The 20017-nt window shown below is 39.4% G+C and overlaps 1 protein-coding gene across 2 annotated transcripts in view; it reads left to right on the plus strand.

Moving 5' to 3' along the window:
- The first annotated feature begins 367 nt into the window (after window positions 1-367).
- Window positions 368-20017, plus strand: part of SPTLC3 (serine palmitoyltransferase, long chain base subunit 3) — a 169877-nt gene continuing 150227 nt past the window's right edge. Inside the window, exons 1-2 of one of the 2 annotated variants that reach the window (XM_011948879.1) lie at window positions 379-463; window positions 592-775. In XM_011948879.1, coding sequence (XP_011804269.1) covers window positions 659-775 — 117 coding nt within the window. In that variant the 5' untranslated portion in view covers window positions 379-463; window positions 592-658. Of the gene's footprint in view, window positions 776-20017 lie in introns of both variants that reach the window. The other variant, XM_011948878.1, reaches the window with a different exon arrangement.

Consider the following 20017-nt stretch of genomic DNA (forward strand, 5'->3'; position numbering starts at 1 on the left):
CATTAAGTACATTCACCTTGTTGTGCAGTCATCCATCACTATACCTTTTTCATCTGCTCCAACTGAAACTCTGTACTCATTAAACAATAACTTCCCTTTCTCTCATCCCTCCAGCCCCTGGCAACCACCTCTGAATGTTATTTTATAGCAAAAAGAAATATTAACTTTTGAGCTTGGTTTACAACCAAAAACCACAATTACATGCAGGAGAGAGGGGGTGGGAAAAAGAGATTAACTCAGAACTCAGTGTACTTAGAAGACTCTGTGAGTGTGCTGTGTGTGTGTGTCTTTAAAAGACTCTCCACCTCCCAGCCCGCCTCCTCACACTTTGCCACTGGGTTGTTCAGTCCCCAGGTTCCCTCAGTCCCCAGAAGGAGCCAGCATGGACAATCTCCTTTATAGTTTTGGAAGCAGGTTTGTTGCCATGGAGTTCACATTTTGACTGGAGTTGAGAAGTATAAAGGTAACTGTTTGTTTTAGTTTCAACGATCTGGCAAAAAGATAGGCTGTTGCTCTTCTTCTGGAAAAGCCTGATTGGTAAGATTCCTTTAAGGGCTCAGCCCCAAAGAGCTTTATCCCATCCCCTCACAGACTAAAAACTAAAACTTGCAGAGACCTCTGAAGGAAAACCTGTCCCGGGCTCTGTCACTTCACACCCATGGCTAACCCTGGAGGCGGTACTGTTTGCAACGGGAAACTTCACAATCACAAGAAACAGAGCAATGGCTTGCAAAGCAGAAACTGCACAAAGAATGGAATAGTGAAAGAAGCCCAGGTAAGAGGCACTCTCCCCTACTCTTCTCTGAATTACCTGAACATTTCAATATTTCTCTGTGAAGATATTTGGGACTGTCCTAACTTAAAGTTCATCTTATGAAGTGTTTTTATGTATTTTGACTGTTGATTCTGTTAATAGAAAGTGCTTGGCTACCAAAAAGTTTAGGTGTGGATTAAGGAGAAAATGTCTTCTGAATGCAAAAGAGGATACACACAGACACTCACACAGCTTTAGGCTCCCTAAAATACAAATATACCTACTAGACTTTTGTCTCAAGCATTTTGCGGGGAGGGAAGAATTATGAAGGCTCCAACTCTTTGCATATGTTTTAGTCCAAGAGACCTGCTACAACTATTATGCTTCAGAAGAAAAAGAGGAAGTGAAAGTACATTTTGCTGACATTATGTGGTGGAGATGGCATTCTTCCCAGGTCCATGAGAAATGCATCTCTCTTTGAAAGGCGAGTTATTATTGGTGTTTAGTGGAGCATTGTTATAGCTCACTACTTGATTTGAGGCTACAGTATTTCTTTGAAATGTGACGTCACAGACATTCTTTTCCAAACACTTCAGAAAGCATGGCTCATTGTGACACACTGCACTCAGAAAACAGAACAGCATCCGTAAAACAAACTTGTAAGTATTTACCAACTTGGCCCTTTTTTTTTTTTTTTCTTTTATTGCACCAGGATGTTTGCAGAGTATACTAGGCAGGAGGAACTCAAGGAAAGTTGTCAGTTTATTTTAAGAGAGAGCCTGGGTCTGTGAGGTCCTTATGTAAGGCAGTTCCCCACTCCCCACAAGACACCCCATGTCACTCTGCTCTGAGCAGCAGGGGGTGAGCTCATCTGTCCCAGGAGCAAGCCCAAGTAGTCAAACAGGTAGCCTCCTATTGGGAAAGAGAAGTGGCACAGGGAGTCTCATGCAATCTTCCATCATTTGGTCATCCAGAGAGCAAGTATCCACCCACAGGAAAGGCAGATTGTTCTAAGATCACAGGCCAGGTGGGTCTGGCTGGGGCCAGTCCTCCACTCAGTGAATTACATTCATGTGTGCAGTTGGAAGAGGCTAAAGGAGCTCTGGAGCCTGAGTTGTGTGTAAACAGGCTGTGGTCCCCAAAAGCATTCCCCTCTTAACAAAAGGCACTATCCAATCCTGGGAAATGTCTATCTGAAACCTCAAAACTGGCCTGTCCCAGCTGAGGATCTGAAACCTGGAGCAACATGAAGAGAAGGTGCTCAACTCCTGTCAGTTGCGTGAAGGAAATTGCAGTAATATCCACCACTTATGCATCACTAAATATCAATTCAGGCCACTAATCAAGATGATCCTTGCCTCTGGAATGCCTGTAACTCACAGGCTATTCACCTGCTTACCCTTTTGATCATTCTGACTCTGAGGGATCTCATCTGGGAAGAGATTCTTTCATAACTTTTCTCCCTTTTATTTATTTTATCTTGGTTTTATAATCACATTCGAGGTATGAGATTAGAAACTTAGATAGACAGTTAAAACCACTCCTAAGTAAGGATAAAGTCCAGGATTCTAAAGGTTCATTATGAAGTGCAGCTGCAAGACTGTAAATATACTTGGACACTAAGGCTTCCCTAAGAATAGTCAAAAACATCAGTGCTGCTGTTGCCTTCCTGAAGGGCTATCCAGAGCCTCTTGTCTCAGACACATTTAGGTGTCACTAAGCTACAATTGGCTTTCATTGAGAGCCTCAATTACGGCTTGAAAAATATTTTTCAGGAAAACAAACAAAAAACCCCCGGCTGAGATCATAGTGTAAAAGAGCAAATGAGAGCTTATCGTCCCCTCCATGATGGGAACAAAGGTGTCTTTACTCTCATGTTCCTTTGCCACTAGTTTTGATCCTTGGGGCCCTTTAACAAACTAAGTCTAGACCAAAAGCCTTGTCTGTGGATAGAAGCAGTCTGCAAAGGCTTACAGAATCCTAGGCTGCTGGTCTCCCAAACACTTTCTGCCTGGCCTAAGGTCCTCTGCTGCAGCATCTAAGATCCTACCAGCCCCTCCAATGATCCTCCCACCCTTTCTCTTCCCACTTATTTGCAGCCACGCAGCAACACCATTATCACTTTTATACATCAGAGGATCCTACAAGATTCTGTTGACAAAGAGTTCCCTGGCATAACAAACAATATGAAAATTACTATTAGGCAGTGCTCAGGAGTCCTCTTTCCCTCTGGTCCAGCATAGGCTGCCATCCCTGCTCCAGCATGCAGGTTTGCTGCCCCAGTCTCAAAGCTGGCAAGGACCAGAGCCTTTCCATTCTAGCAACCTTCTAGAGTTCCTTTCTGGAGCTTTTATGGAGTTTGACTATTTTTCCTGTTTTTTTTTTTTTTTCTTTCAACCTCATATGTTCTGAGAATGCACAAAAACTGGTTTTCATCACTGATTAAGTCCATTTACTTGTTTATTCCCAATATGGCCTCCTACCTTTTACTTCTAACGGAAGACTACTGTACTAGAGGATTTGTTCTCCCTCCTCATGAGTATATCCACACTGCAGACAGATGGGTGCTTACCGTCTTCATCTATAAACTTATTATTTCTTATAATTTTTATTGAATCAAAATTTTTCCTAATGAATAGGAATTTCCTATTCCTTACTTAATTCCATATAATTACTTTGCAACTATTATCCACATAATTGCTTTTTAATTCCCAGCAATTATTTTCGACCTGGCCATAAATTTTTATTAGGAAAACCAAAACCCACAAAGGTAGACCTTATGTCTCCATTGCATTTTCCCATAAGTAGTTTCTTAAGAGGATAGGGTCTGCATTTTCTTCTCTTAAACTAAACCTGCAGGATGAAAAAAAAATTTTAAAGTTTTCCTAATCATCCCTTTCCTGGAAAACAAAAACGTTTGAAGATTAGAGTTACTCTAATTCAAGGTTTATTGAGTTCTTGACCTGAATGCTGGAATATTACCAGGTATAGGTAATGAGCCCTAACACGTGGTTGCTTTTTTTTTTCACCAATATTTATTAAGCATCTGTTATTCTTAGGACATATAAAGATAAATAAGAAGTTTACAACTTTTGTATTAGGAGAAGGCTTATATCAACATTAAAAAAATCACGTCAAAGTTAAATGCTAGTGCAAGGACAAGAGCTGTCATAAAGCAGACATAACTTGAGGACAAAAGCAGACATAACTTGAGTACTAAATAGATATTAGTACTGGAAGTTGGAGAAGAGCAAAAATAATAATAAATGTCAATGTTCTGCTACATATCAGGAAGGGCTAAGCACTTTCGGTAGGCATCTCCTGTACCTTCAAAACAGCCCCATGAAGTGGTAGTACACTGTCCATTATACGGATGGGGAAAGAAAAATCACTAAGCAACTTCTGAAGAATTACAATCAGCATGGCCAGGATTTGAACCCAAATCTATGTTGCTTCAAAGCCAGTTCCTTTTTCAGTGTGTTCTAGGAAGTCACAGGTTGGTGTGGTTGGTGACAGCTTCTCAGAGCAGGGAAGACTCAGATTGAACCTTGAGACATTGTAATTGCAGATAAAATAGGGAACTTATTCCTGGGGCCAAAGAGGAAAAGAAAGAACTCCAGAGATGAATGTAGGAGTTGTTAGTAAAGGGCATAAGAAAGGTCACAAAGCATTCCAGGAAGCTGTGAGGCACAACAGGTCACATGACTTGAGAAACTTTTCTCAATTCAGTGAGCCTTCATCGCAGACAGTGAGAGGCAGTGCTGTAGCTGAGGTGGTGCTCAGCAGATGCTGGAAGAAGAGAAAGGATTAAGCCGCATCACTATGGAAATCATTTCCAGTTTTAGAACCATTTAAGCTGAACCTCTGTTCTCCCCACCTTTCTATATCCTCTTGAAGCCTGCAATATCCTGAAGCTACTCTTCTGCTGTAGTATAAACTTATTCTAGAGAATAAGAGCCATGAGTGATTAAAAGTTTAATTGCAAACAGTGGTAGCTGCCTGACAGCCGTGGTAAGTACCAGGGTCTGTGGGGCTCACCTAGGCTACCCTCTGATTGAAATAGAGGTCAATATTCTCACCAATTTCTAGGAGAACTCATACACTAAAAGTTTTAGAAATTCCTTTCAACTGCTCTGAATTTTCATCCTACTCTTGTCTTTGGTATTCATTTTCTAATCCTTGGTTTCTTGGCTCCTGTTTCCTTAAAACAATCCCCAATGTGGCAAGGTTTCTGCATGAACTCCTCAAGGAATTCCCATGTTTTCATGGGCTCATCATTTTAAAAACATTCTTGTGTGTCACATGCTGCAGCCATTAAGATGAAAATATTCTCCCTCCATTTATAAATAGCTCAGAGTCTAAGTAGGAAAGAAAGACAAGCAATTATAGTATTTAATGGTAAGTACTATAATAAATGCTGTGGTTATCTATTCCTGTGTAACAGCAAATCCAAAACCCAATGGCTTGAAACAACAACTATTGGATTGTTCTTGATTCAGGCAGGGGCTGCTAGGGATTGCCCTTCTCTGCTCCATGTGGTGTTTGCTGCAGATCAACTTGCCTGAGCATCCAAGATGACCCCATTCACATGTCCCAGGCCTTGGTACCAGCTGTTGTCCAAAGCACCTTGTGTCTACTTCACCAGGACACACTCTGCATGTGGTCTCATTATTCTGCCGAGTATCCCAGGCTTTTTTACAGGATGACTGGCTTCTAAGAGAGTAAAAATAGAAACTACAAGACCTCTTTTATGTTCTAGGGACATTTCTGCTACATTCTGCAGACAAAGCCAGTCATAGTCCAGCTAAGATGCAAGGAGAGGAGAAACAGGTGCTGTTTTTTTCATGAGAGAAGCTGCAAAGTCACATTGAAAAAGGTTGTAAGGGATTGGAGAGATTATTGTGACCATCTTTGGAAATAGTCCATCACAATAGAAATACATGGACCTTGCATGGGAACACAGAACAATGTGTAACTGACCTATGCTGGGAAGACAACTTTCTTCAGAGAGACATTTGACCCAGGTCTTGAAAGCAGAGTAGCCAGGCGTACAGGCATAGAAAGGCATTCCAGCAGAGGGAAAGGCTGTTAGAAGGATATAAAATATCAGATCATTATGTCTTTGGTCAATGAAAGATGAGTTCATGGTAGGAGGTTCAGGATGCTTAATGGAGAGAACCAGGTGGGAAAAGACTGTAAAATGCCTTTGTCTTAGTTTACATTCCCCAAGAAACAGACCCAGAGATAAAGAGTTGAGTGCAAGAAATTTATTAGGGAGGTGAACCCAGGAAGCACAGAGGAAAAATAGTGAAGTGAGGCACAGAAAGGAAGGAAGCCAATACACTCATGAACAAGTTACCATTGTTGGCAACTGGGACTGAGACTTGTCGGGGACATCTGGGAGATGGTGTACAACCCATCTCAAAGCTGTCTAAATTATAAAAAAAAAAAAAAAAAAAAAGATAAATGTCAACCAATTCCTGTCCATCATCAGTTGAGGGATGCTCAGCGCTTGTAGACTTTCCACACATGGGCTGAGCACACTCCTATGACAGAGAAAACCCTCAAGCTGAGCTACAGGGGCTTGCAGTAAGAAATCACCAGAATGGAAGAAGGTCTGGATGCACCAAGAGTGTCTTTTATAACCATTTATATGTGCAAGTGATGGAGATTTGAGAAGGGAATTAGCATGATCAGATACATTTCTCCCAAACTGTGTAAGCTTTACTTATGGTGACTTTTAGAGCATGGTTTATGAATTAACCCTGACCTAATGGGCTAATCATCATAGAAGACAGGATTAGGTTGTTAAGCAACATAAACAGAGCTTACCCACTGTGTTTGGCAAAGGAGAAAAGGGATATATCAAAGGTAAATATTATTGCCATAATTTGCTCCCTTTGCACTCAAGCAAGATGAAAAACCAGAAACCATTAACAGCTTAGCAAATTTTAACTATATAAAAAAATCTAAAACTTAATATGGCAAGAAACATCATAAAGGGTAATGCATAAAAATCAATTGGAAAGCATGTCTGAAGTGAAAACTCCTTTACAGTAGCACAAGCAACCTGAAGGACCTGGAAATAGATTTAAATAAAATGAAAATCAATTGGAAGGGAGCATGAAAATGCTACTGAGGGACATGAAAGGAAACTGAAAATAAGTGGAAAGGCATACAACACATGTAGAGGAAGACTCAGGATAAAAAAATGCATTAATTCTATTTAAGTTAACCCATAAGTTTCTGTGTAAGTCCAATAAATAAATCAACATATTTTTGAGCCAGACAAATGACTTTGAAGTTTATGTGGAAAATTAATAAGCAAGAATAATTGGAAAGACTATGATAAATAATAATAATGAGGGGTGACTAGCACTACCAACTAGTGAATCATGTTGGGCACCAAAAGAATTATAATTGTTTCCTATTAGTACATGAACAGATAGATAAATATTATAGGTAATTGTTAATCTATTAAAGTTCAAGAAAATATCAATTTTAAAATAATATTTACATGGGAAAATTCTTTATAACTGTGAAATAATACCCAGGAGCCATAAAATAGGAGGTCAACAATCTGACTACAGAAAAATCAAATATTTATTTCTGCATGGCAAAAACAAAACAAAAATAACACCGTGAAATAACCAAAAGGCAAATTACAGACCAGGAAAATGTTTACAATTTGTATCATAAAATGCAATTTTCTGATACTATAAATAACTTTTAGCAATGAATATAAAAAGAGCCCACACACCAGAGAGAAAAGAATGGACAAAAGCTATGGAGAGGGAAATACAATTTGAAATACAAAAGGTAAGGAAAGGAAGAGAAAGAAGGGAAGAGAAGTCAGGAAAGCAAAGGAAAGGAAAATGCTAGAATCAGTTTCCATGAGAAAAGAAAGAAAAGTCCATTTTCTCAGTTTCTGTGCATTAAGTGCAAAATCAAGTTAAAACTTAGTTTGAATAATCTAGTTATTTTGATCAGTTTAATAATAATGGTAAAGCTAATAAATCAATTGTTGGTGGGTGCTACATGCCAGGTCCTTTTAGGTAATTGGCCTCATTTAATTCTTATATCAGTAATGCAAAGTGGATATTATTAGCTACATTCATATAGATGAGGAAACTGATGCTCTGAAAACATAAATAACTCCCCCCAAGGTCACACAGCTAGAACAAAACTGGGACATAAACTCTAGACTATCCACCTTATCCTAACTTCTTACTTCAACAACAGTCCAAGACCCCATGATATTATCTACTTTCTATAATAGGCTTAGAGACCTTTATTTAACAACTGAACATAATACCAATTGTCTAAGGTATCAATAATATATTTTTAGAAAGAAAGGTGTTTATGCTTTCACTGCGACTAAAGATATTGAAAGACATTAAGCTCCAATACCTGGCCTATACTTGAATATTTGGGAGGTAATCAAGAACATAATAATTATAATAATCTTTAACGTATCTTGAGTTCTTCAAAGTGCCAGGCATTCCCAGTGCTTTATGTTAATCATCTCACAACATTCCTATGAGGTATTATTTTTGGACCCATTTTATAGGTGAGGAAACAGAAAGCTTTAGTAACTCAACCAAGGTCACCAACTTATAAGTGTCAAAACCAGGTATGGAAACCAAGTTTATCCAATCCTAGAACCTAAGTTCTTATCCGTTAGTCCACACTTCCCCTGTAAACACAAGATAATGTTAGGCGTGGGATTCATACCCACTTCCAGAGAGAAGGGGCCAATGGACTCAGCCTTAAAGAGCAGAGCCAGTGTAAGTTAAAAGAATGTTGAGTTGTTTCGCTTTCCTGATTTTTCATTCTTAATAAAAATTTTAGCTCATCACAAATGACACAAACTTTCACATATCTGAGCTTTCAACAGGTGATGTTATTCACTCACAGACATACCACATTAGTGAACCAGCCACCCCCATGCCTCACTTTGAACAACTCTAAGCTAAAGAAAATTGACCTCATGTGACTCTGAGTCATGCGGACTCACACTTAGCCCCAGTTGGAGCTCAAGAGATAGTCTGGCTTTCAGGGGCTTTTTTCAAGAGTACGTGGCCTCCCTGAATAGAAACCACTTAGTACAATATTTTCTGGCAATACAGATATCTTAGACATGATGCAGTAGATCAAGCTTGTCGACATGCGGCCTGCAGGCTGCGTTTGGCCCAGGACATCTTTGAATGCAGACCAACACAGATTCATGAATTTCTTAAAACATTATGAGATCTTTTTTTGTGATTTTTTAGCTCATCAGCTATCATTAGTGTTAGTGTATTTTATGTGCAGCTCAAGACAATTCTTCTTCCAATATGGCCCTGGAAAGCCAAATGATTGGACACTCCTGCATTAGATGAAATATAGTTATAAATTCTTTGGGGCATTTCCCATTGAGAGGTAGAATCTAATTCTAATCCACTTGAACCTGGGCTAGACCTAATGACTTACTTGACCAAAAATGTGATGGAAGGGACAATCTGGGACTCCTGAGTGTCAGTTACAAGAAACCTAGCAGCTTGAACCCAGTCCTCGTAGAGCACCCGTTCTTGGAATCCATGCTTTAAGGAAGCCCAAGCAGCCCAAGAAGAAGCTCAAGGAGAGAAACCCAGTACGCTTGCTCTCTTTCTAGCTGAGATGCAGTACCAACTTCTAAACTGTGTGAGCGAGTTATCTCGGAAGTGAATCCTCCAACTCCAGGGTGTGTTTGCTCCAATTGATACTGCATGGATCATAGACAAGTTGTCCCTATTGGACTCTGCCCAAATTAAAGATTCTTGAGCAAATAAATTATTGCTGTTTTAAGTTTGCTGGTGGCTTATTAAGCAGCAATAAAAACTGAATACATGGATATTATATTTCCTTAAAATGACTAGAAAAGTCATTGTGCAATCTCAGAACCATTTTCAGTGCTTGAATTTATATTTACATTTAAAGAGTTTGCTTTGACCATGCATTTCCTATTAATCATTGGCAAAGATGCATTTTAATAAGTTATAAATTTCTGTTTTGTTTGGCATAAGGACTGTATGCTTAAGCCCCTAACCAGAGATGAGTGTCCGGCTGTAAAAGTGAAACACAATGAATCTAAATATCACCAATGCAAAAACACACCCATTTGAAAATTGCCAAATCTGAAGTGTAATTATTAACCCTTAGGAGGTCTGTAACGTATTACATTGTCTATGAAGAAAGAGTTGACTCAATAAAGTGTGTGTGTTCAGGTGTTTCATTGGCTTAATTAACATATTTTAAGTATTTTTAATATCTGCCAATTATAAATTAATTTTATCTATTTGTTAAAGCTTCCTGGAAAAATTTTCTCTCACTGTTGAGGTAAATTGATATTAACCTAATTAACCGCAAGAAATCAACTATGCTGATTTTGAAATATACTTAACGTTTTTACTAAGTATGGCTACCTTTGTCTCAGTTGGTCTGTACTAATGTAGTTTTACTGGAATTCTAAGGTATAACAATCTATAAATTTACGACAGAAAGATCTACCGCCACCATAAAAATCTTTTCCAGGTGATTTGGAGCTCAAATTAACTATTTTGGGGGGAAAAACACTGTAAGCATAGCTCAGAGAAATATTCAAAATTATCCTCCACAATCTCCTTCATCTATCTATCACAGTGCCATCTGAATCCTGCTCTCCTGAAGAGTTTTGACACATTTAAGATCATCTGAGCACAGCGCAGGTTGAGATTGCAAATACCTAAAGGAGCTAGCAGGGCCTTGTGTAGGACAGTAGGAGGTTATAAGAATGGGTTTAACTGAAGAAGGCCTGGTGTTTCCATGAGAGAGAACAGGCTCCATCTTGATAGTTTTTCCAATTTTTCAAAGAAGCTAGAAATCCAAATTGAGGAAAGGAGATCTCATGATTTCTAAAGGTTGTCATCTAATTTTTAAAAATTCAAATCATGTGGATTTAAAGAAAACATAGCTAACAAACACCAATTTGTAACCTCTAAACTATAGGTAAACAGAGTGTGGGAAATAGACTAAGAAGTCCTAAGTAGAGTGCTATTTTCTCATTTGTTTAGGAAAAATGGCTCAGAGAACTTGGCTCACCTCGATTTAATTTACTTTATATTTCCAAAAAGTGATAGATGAGTCTTCTGTCTTCACTTTCCTGAGTTGATATCTTAACAATTACCCCAGACTCTGCAGGTTTGAGGAACTCTTGTGACCAGCAACATACACTAGGTGTCCTTGACTAACCTAAATCTAAAATAGTAAGTCCCAAAGTGTTCATCAAAGTGTTAGAGACCTGGTGATATTTATTGACCAAACCACATCTCTCACATTTCGTAGGCAGTGGTGCACAAACCTTCGTTAGGTGATATATTCATAAAGTCTAGTTGCCATGATTGTTCTCTAAATCTGGTCTAACTGGACCTTCAAAAGTTGCCCAAGCAAAAGACTGTGTGCAAGTCTTAATTATTCTCTTACCTATGAGTTATACACAGCTTTTATTTGTCTGTCTCATGGTTGTGAGTCTTTTGGAGTTCAAGAATTCCTTTGAGAAGCTGATACATACTTTCTAATGAAAATTTATATGTCCATAACCGCAAAATTTTTTACACAGAGAATGTATGTATTCCCTGACTTCCTCAGATCACCAGATTATAAACTTTGGCTCTGAAATTTTGTATAATAATAGGCTATTTCTGCACTTACAATCCAACTAGAAAAAACAGCAAATCAACTGTTCCAGAGAAGACAGGGTAAAGGATTCACAAATTGATCCACCAAAAAAGAGAAAATCACACATAACACAAAGTGACTCAGGGAGCAAGCCCCATGTGTGTTAGATATTTATTTAAAAATTGGATTAGAGGGTGGGTGTGGTGGCTCTTGTCTATAATTCTAAAGCTTTGGGAGGTCAAGGAAGGAGGTTCAGTTGAGACCAGGAGTTTGAAACCAGTCTGGGAAACATGGCAAGACCCCATTTCTTTTAAAAAACAAATTAATGAGCTGGACGTGGTGGCATGCATCTGTAGCCTTTCATTTATGTTAGAAGTTTGCATCTTATTACATATATTAATATTTACTTTGCTATGAAACTATTTTTATATACTCTTTTAAAACTTTGAAGAAACTGATCTCCCCAGAAAGATGTTTATGTGGTAGCTTTTCACACTCCTGCACCCCTTAGGATGTCCCAGAAAAATGTGAACTCCTTAAGGAGGAATGGTAGTAGAAAGACCACTAGCTTTGCTATCAGGTAGAACTGAGTTTGAGTCTCGGTTCTGCCACTTACTAATTGGGCCATATTAGGAAGGTAACTTTATGTCTCTGATTCATTCTTTATGGGGCTATGGTAAAGAATAAATGAGACAGCATATGTAAGACTCCCAATAACTATCAGGCATACAGTAGATACTCAATAAATGATTATTATCTATTAACATTAGCCTGCAGTCACCTCTTTCTTCTCTACTACTATTATAAGACTAATCAGTACGATGCCTGGTATATAGTAGATGCTCAATAAATAACAGTCATAAACCCTTGAAATCCTTCATCCCGTGATGACTTCTCAATCTTCATTTTACTTGACCTGTCTGCAGCATTAGTGAAAGATAATCACTCTCTCTTTCTTAAAGCACATTCTTCTCTTGACTTCCAGGGTATAACACTCTTGCTTTTCCTCTTTATCACTAGCTTTTCCTATGCATTTTCTATTCTTGGTTCCTCCTCCTCTCTTTGGCCTTTAAACAATGGAATGACCCAAGGCTTAGTCTATGCCCCTCTATTCTTTTCTAACTGCATATCTCTCATGAAGATCTGACCTTGTCTCATCAAGTTAAATACAGTAAGACATTCTTCTTCAAAGGTTAACTTGTTTCAGTTTCCTTGTCCTTTGTTCCCTGCTTTCAAGGCCAGACTCCCTTACTCTCTGTGTTCCCTTGCCCTGGGAAACAACCTTCCTCTCAGTCTTTATCTATAGAGCCCACATTCCACATCTGCTACTCACTCTGTAAATTACCTCCTCCAACTGCAATGGCCCCCCGACCAAACCCCCTCCAACCTCCCTACCCCTGCCAAAACTGTCTTCTTGCCAGTGTAACTGCATCCCTGTATGTCTCAGGTTAGCCAACTGGGTTCAGTTTAGATTGTGTGGTCCAACTCTAGCCAATGGAGACTGCACACAGCAGTAGGAGCGCAATGTTTTAGGGATGAATCTGCTGCTTTCCTTTGTTTGATGTGCTCTCATGGTGACCAAACTAATGAGCAGCACCCTTCTGCAGAAGTAAACTTTGCCTTGCTGAGAAATCAACTATCAGAATGTCATTTCATTTGCAACTTCAAGCATTATTTCTAACACATCATGATAGATAGATTAGATAAATTATATAGATAAGTAGATAGATCTATAAAACAGGCATTTCCAACTGACTACTTGATATACGTAGATATATAAATGTATATGCATAAATAGGCATTTCTGACTGCCTACTTGATCTTTCCACTTGGATAATCAAAAGTCATCTCAAACTTAATATGTACCAAACGGTGCTCCTGACGTTTCCTCCTCCCACTCTCCAAAACTGTTTCCCTTACAGTCTTTCCCATCTCAATAAATGGCAACTCTATCTTTCTTGTGGCTCAAGCCATAAACCATGATGCCATTCATGACTCTTCTTCTTCATTCTATTCTACATTCTATATCTCAGTAAAACATGAGCCTACCTTCACAGCACATCCAGCATCTGACCACTTCTCACCCTTCCCTCAGCAGCTCCCTGGTCTTAGCCCCCATTCTCTCTCACCTAAAATATTGCAGGAGCTCCATCTCTTTTATCTGTGTTCCACTGTCTATTGTTACATAACAATGCAGCCCAATACATAGCATAAAACAATGATTTTATTATGCTCGTGGATTCTGCTGGTCAGAAATTCAGAAAAGGCACAGTGAGGACAGCTCTCCCCTGCTCCATGGTGTCTAGGGCCTCTGCTAGGATGACTCAACTGGCCAGGCTGGAGAAGTTGGGTCAGGAGGGTCCACTTTCCAGACTGCCTCCTCAGTGTCATGCCTGCCACCTGGGCTGAAAAGGCCAAAGGATGAGACAAGCCAGGACTGTGGACTGGATCAAAGCAGCCATAAACAAGCCCACCAGGTTCAAGGGGAGGGGACTAGCCTGTCTCTTAATGGGAAGAGTAGCAAATAATTCATGAGCATGTTTTAAAAACCACCATGTCCTGTTTCCACCCTCCCCTCCACCACAATCCACTAGACTTTCTCAGTACAGCAGCCAGTGCTCGTGCTGAAATAAAATCCAGAGACGTCATTCTTCTGCCCAAATCCTTCCCGTGGCTACCATTTCACTCACAGCAAAAAACAAAATACTTACTACGACCATAAGGCCCCCACAGCCTGGCCAGATCATCTGTGACTCATATTCTGCTACTTTCCCTGAGCTCACTCTGTCCCAGCTGCACAGCCTCCTCACTGTTCCTGGAGTCAGCCACCCATGGCATCCTCCCGCCTGCAACATTTGCATTTGCACTCCTCATTCCCCGTCCCGGAACACCCTTTCCCCAGACATCCACAGGGCTCACCCTTCTCCCACTTGAAGTCTTCACTCACATAGCACCTTCTCTGTGGGACTCAGGCTCACAATGCTTTCTAAAATTGCAAACTACCCACCCCCCAACTTCCTAGCCCCTTTCCTACTTAATTGTTCTCTTTAGCATTTAAAAACATCTGTGCACATGCACACACACACAGAGTCACACATATACCTACACACATAAGCACACATGCATGCACACATTAATTTATTTCCTATCTGTTGCCTGCCTCCACTTTTAGACTGTGAGGGGTCCACCTGGGCAGGAATTCCTATCTTGTTCACTGCCAAATCCCTAGTACCTAGACCATAGCCTGTATGTAATAGGAGCTCAATAATATTTATGGAATGAATAAAGACTACCTATTTTTACTAATCTGTTCTTTGCAAGAACTCCCATTTCACATGCCTAGATCTCTAAAAGACTAAGAAAGCTCTGCTCATATGATCCGCAGACTTCTCTGTAAACTTCAAAGTATATAACCTCTTATTAATTCATTCACAGGTTTCCTAAGCTTTGTTGGACAGCATGGCTACTATTTACTATCATCTTTTTAAAAATCACGAAATCACTAGATTACTTTGGTGACCAGGTAGCAATATGCTTCTGTATTGCTGTCCAGAGGTGATATACTCCAAGCTTGGAGGTATGGAGCATGCTTTAAGCAGTGGAACTTTTTGAAGAAAATGAAAATAGAAATGAAATATTATTAACTCATCTCAGTCGTTCCTGCTGCATCTTAGCAGGAGATGAAATATGCATGGATTTGAGGGAAAATGACTAATCTCACAAGGTGTGTAGGGCTGTCAACAGCTTCTAATAAAATTCTGCATTCTCAGAGTCGAGTGTCCAAGAAAGTAAATGAGATCTGTTTTCCCACGAATGACGCACATATGAGATGACTTTTAAAACTTTTATTTGGCTGGCTCAAGCCTGTAATCCCAGCACTCTGGGAGGCTGAGGCGGGCGGATCACAAGGTCAGGAGATCGAGACCATCCTGGCTAACACGGTGAAACCCCGTCTCTACTAAAAAATACAAAAAACTAGCCGGGCATGGTGGCGGGCGCCTGTAGTCCCAGCTACTCAGGAGGCTGAGGCAGGAGAATGGCGTAAACCCGGGAGGCGGAGCTTGCAGTGAGCTGAGATTCGGCCACTGCACTCCAGCCTGGGCAACAGAGAGAGACTCCGAATCAAAAAAAAAAAAAAAAACTTTTATTTAACAAACTTTTACATTGCACTACATGCTAAGAACTTTACTAACTTTACTAACTTAGTTGACCCTCACAACAACCATGTGAGGTTGATACTGTTACTATTGTCATTTTTTAGATGAGTAAACTTAGTCATGCAAAAGTTAACTAAACTTGGCCTGAGATCAAACATATAGTTAGCAATGCAATCTAGTCACAGGACCTGTACTTTTATCACTAGATGAAATGCCCTTTCCTCCACCTTTTTACTGTAAACATTTGCCCATTTATAGAAAACCTTATACAATTCTAAATAAATATTCATATATCTACTACCTAGATTCTACAGTTAGCATTTTGCTATAGGTTTACTACATATCTACCTATCTATCCATCAATCCATATGTTTTATACATCTCAAACGAAGTTGTAGAATAAATACACTTCACTTCTAAACCCTTCAGCACGCATACCATTAACTTCAATATTTTTCTATAGGTTTTTTTTTCTTTTGAGGTAAAATTTACATACAATGGAATGCACAAATCTGAAGTATATCATTCAATGAGTTTTGACCTACATTGGCTTTTGATTACTTTTTTGGAGAAAGTTTCCTAATATAGTTTTGACTGTGAAAAGGTGAACTAAAACTGCTCACTTAAAATTAAAGAGTTTAATCTCTGTAGAAGAGAACTGGCTAATGTGTAAATCATCATCTAATGAAGTAAAGGAAGAGCTCACCAGAAGGCTGTCTGCTAGAGAAATTCTCTTGCTACACACTCATAATTCCACAGGGATCAGGAGCTATTTTCCTTTTCGTCTTTAGTATAATCTCTCTAGCAGGAAAGGAACTTAGTTCAGTAATCTTTACAATTCCACTCCATCCCCTGTCTTCTTGAACACATGAGGAAAGCAAAGACCAGGAATTATAATAGTTTGATGATCCTTAAAATAATGTCTGCTATTGCAAATTTCTTTAGTATCAATTTCAAAATTGATATTGTGAAATTGTATTTGTCTCACGTCACAAGCAAAGGCACGCCTTTCCTATTGCCCAAAATAAGAGCCACATGTAGAAAACTTCCTTTTCTGCATGTCACAGATCACCATGTCAGAGAAAATAATTATTAGAGGTAGATAATTGCTACTATAGATAAGGACACTACTATATGTTCACCCTTTTTTAAATATTGTCAACCCTTGCAATAGACTTTCAAATTTCACATACAAGGAACCAAGGTTTGAAGAAATCAGATGATCACCCACACAGCTGACAGGTAGTGAAAGCAGGATCTTCTGACTCCTAATATCACCTAACCTCACCCTACAGCCCTATCAACCTAGTAACCTGCATCATTACATAAAACTTGGAAACAGGGCCTCACTTTCACACTTCCTGGGCTTGAATCCCAGCTTCACAGTGGTGTGACCTTGCATAAACAGTTTAATCTCTCTGTGCCTCAGTTTTCTCACCTGGTAAATGAGGTTAATAGTAGTGCCTACCCTACTGGGTGGTGGTGAGGAATAAATAAGATAATGCATGCAAAGCCTTAGAACAGCATAGGCACCAGAGGAAATTCTCTACACATGTGCACTATTACTAATATTGACCCTTGTAAGAATCTGCCTTATGTCCCTCTCTGCCCTTTCTTTGGTGAAACAGTGCCAGAATATGACAAGTGGTTGCATATTGATTGGCCTCTTTTTAAAAGTTTTAAAAACTCTTTTAAAAACTCTTTTTAAAAGTTTTATTTGAGGTTCAGGGGTACATGTGCAGGCCTGTTATACAGGTAAACTTGTGTCACAGGGGTTTTTTTGTGCTTACTATTTCATCATCCAGGGACTAAGTCTAGCACACATTAGTTACTTTTCCAGATCTTCTCCCTCCTCCCACCCTCTACCCTCCATTAGGCTCCAGTGTGTGTTGTTCCTCTCTACCTGCCCATGTGTTCTAGTCATTTAGCTTCCACTTCTGAGAACATACAGTATTTGGTTTTGTCTTCCTGCATTAGTTTGCTAAGGATGATGGCCCCCACCTCCATCCCTGTTCCTGGAAAGGAGACACTCTCATTCTTTTTCATGGCTTCATAGTGTTCCACGGCATATATGTAATACATTTTCTTTATCCAATTTGTCATTGATAAGGATTCAGGTTGATTCCATGTCTTTGCTATTGTGAATAGTGCTAAAATGAACATATGTGCGCACGTGTCTTTATGGTAGAACAACTTATATTCCTTTGGGCATGTACCTGGTAATGGGATTGCTGGGTTGAGTGGTAGTTCTGTTTTTAACTCTTTGAGGAATCGTTGCACTGTCATCCACAATGGTTAAACTAATTTACACTTCCGCCAACAGTGTATAAGTGTTCCCTTTTTTTTGCAACCTTCCCAGCATCTGTTATTTCTCAACATTTTAGTAATAACCATTCTGACTGGTGTGAGAGGGTATGTCATTTGGGCTTTGATTTGCATTTCTCTAATCAGTCATATTGAGGTTTTTTTCATAAGCGTTTTGGCCACATGTATGTCTTCTTTTGAGAAGTGTCTGTTCATGTCCTTGGCCTGCAGAACCCTTTAACACACAGTGACAGAAATATACTTGAATAAAACACCAATACGTCTTCAAATAAAAACAAACTGAACAGTAGAGTATAATACTATTAAGAAATTAAGGTTAGGTGTGAACAAAGTGCAGTGTTGAAACTCAGATGACCGTAGCAGACCCTGCTGGTGCCATGTCCACTTCTACTCTTGGCGGTTACCATTTCCGTGTGCACAGCCTCATCTCCAATGGCCAAGTCCCATGCCCTTTTTCTGAGAACTTTCTGAAAAACTGTTACGTGTCAGACACTGTTCTAGGAACTGGAACCTGTTCTTCCCTTATGAGCACCAGGCCAAAAGTACCAGAGAATCAACACCCCCTGGAAGCAATGCTCAACCTTTGACTGGTAGGAGCTGAATGATAAATACCCCAGCAGCTTCACCCTTCAAGAAAGATCATTCTTAGGTGTGTTCTACACTGTCTCCTGCAGACCCCAGTGGAAGTGAGCTCCAGCTGCCCACACTGGTAACTGCCTTAAGAGCATACCATTCATTGGTTTCCTTCCGTTCTCTGGCTCATCTCTCCTCCTCTAACAGTGCTTCCTGGGATAACCTTCCAAATAAACAGCTTATATTTGAATCTTTTATACAGGTTTGCTCCTGGAGAACCCAAAATTAAGACAGTTATTTTTATAAAACATGGCCAATTTTTACCCTTTTAACCTTCAGCATCAACTATAATGATCCTTATGTCTGTACATCCCTTTCACATCCAGGATCTCATTGTACCCTCAGTGGTCCAGAAAGTGATCCAATGCTGTGAAGTAGATAGAACAAATGCTACTGACCTGTTTTAGAATGAGAAAATGGGGCTCAGAAAAGTGAGATCAAAACCACATGGATAATAGGGACAGAGCTGGATAATATTATAATGCCAGACATGCCAACTCGACATTCAGGAATGTCTCCAAGGACTGGGTGCAGCAGACACCTGTCAAACCCTTATTCAGTGCATATAACTTCCCCTCATAAGAACAGGAAGGAAGGAAAAAAAATCAGAGCCTCTGTTCTTCAGTAATTTATTTCAGAACACACATACACACGCACACACAAAAGTGCCAATTTGGTTATTAAACTGCTCAGAGGAACAGCTTTGGGAATCACTCTTACAAAAATTTTTAAAATCCATGTGATTCTAAAAGCCTCAAAGAATAATACTGATTTCTACCTAAGACTTTTATAGGTAGGCAGCAAAGTGATTTTACATGGCATATCAAATAGCAAAATTTTCTACAAATCTCCCTTAAAAAATTATTTACCTTTGCCATCACGTCTTTATGTTTTATATGACATATATTTCTTAGAATTACCTTCTTTTGAGTCTTTGACCAGCCTCAGCTCTATTCTTAAAAACCTGACATTATGAATGCTTACTTCTAGACCCAAGGGAACACAAATCAATTCACTCCTTGTTTCCTTCGTTGAGTTTGCCCAAGGCGGTGGCATTGATGACATGGTTGGAACTCTTGGGTTCTTGCAACATTACATGTTTTTCAACCACCTACTTTGATAATTAGTCCTAAGGAAACTTGGCTCCAGAACTTCTTACATATTAGAATAATAATGGCAGAACGGATCTCAGATCTCAGAGAACCATATTATGTGATTTTTTTAAGATCTTAGTAATACATTTCTCAATAGGACCAGAAGTTTCTGTTCACAAAGTGTGAAAGGTCAGAGGGCTGATGTCTGGTGATTCAGCCCAGTAGAATCAGACTTCAGAATTTTATAGACCTGTGATTTTTTTAAGTGAATTATATTGTACCAAAGTTTTTATTCTGCCACGATTCAAAAGATCCAATAACCCCTTATCCACTATCACTATTGTGCATAAATTCACCCTAAAAGATATTAAGGACATGAT

Source organism: Colobus angolensis, unplaced genomic scaffold, assembly GCF_000951035.1.
Source record: "Colobus angolensis palliatus isolate OR3802 unplaced genomic scaffold, Cang.pa_1.0 Scaffold285, whole genome shotgun sequence".
NCBI classification, from domain to species: Eukaryota; Metazoa; Chordata; class Mammalia; order Primates; family Cercopithecidae; genus Colobus; species Colobus angolensis.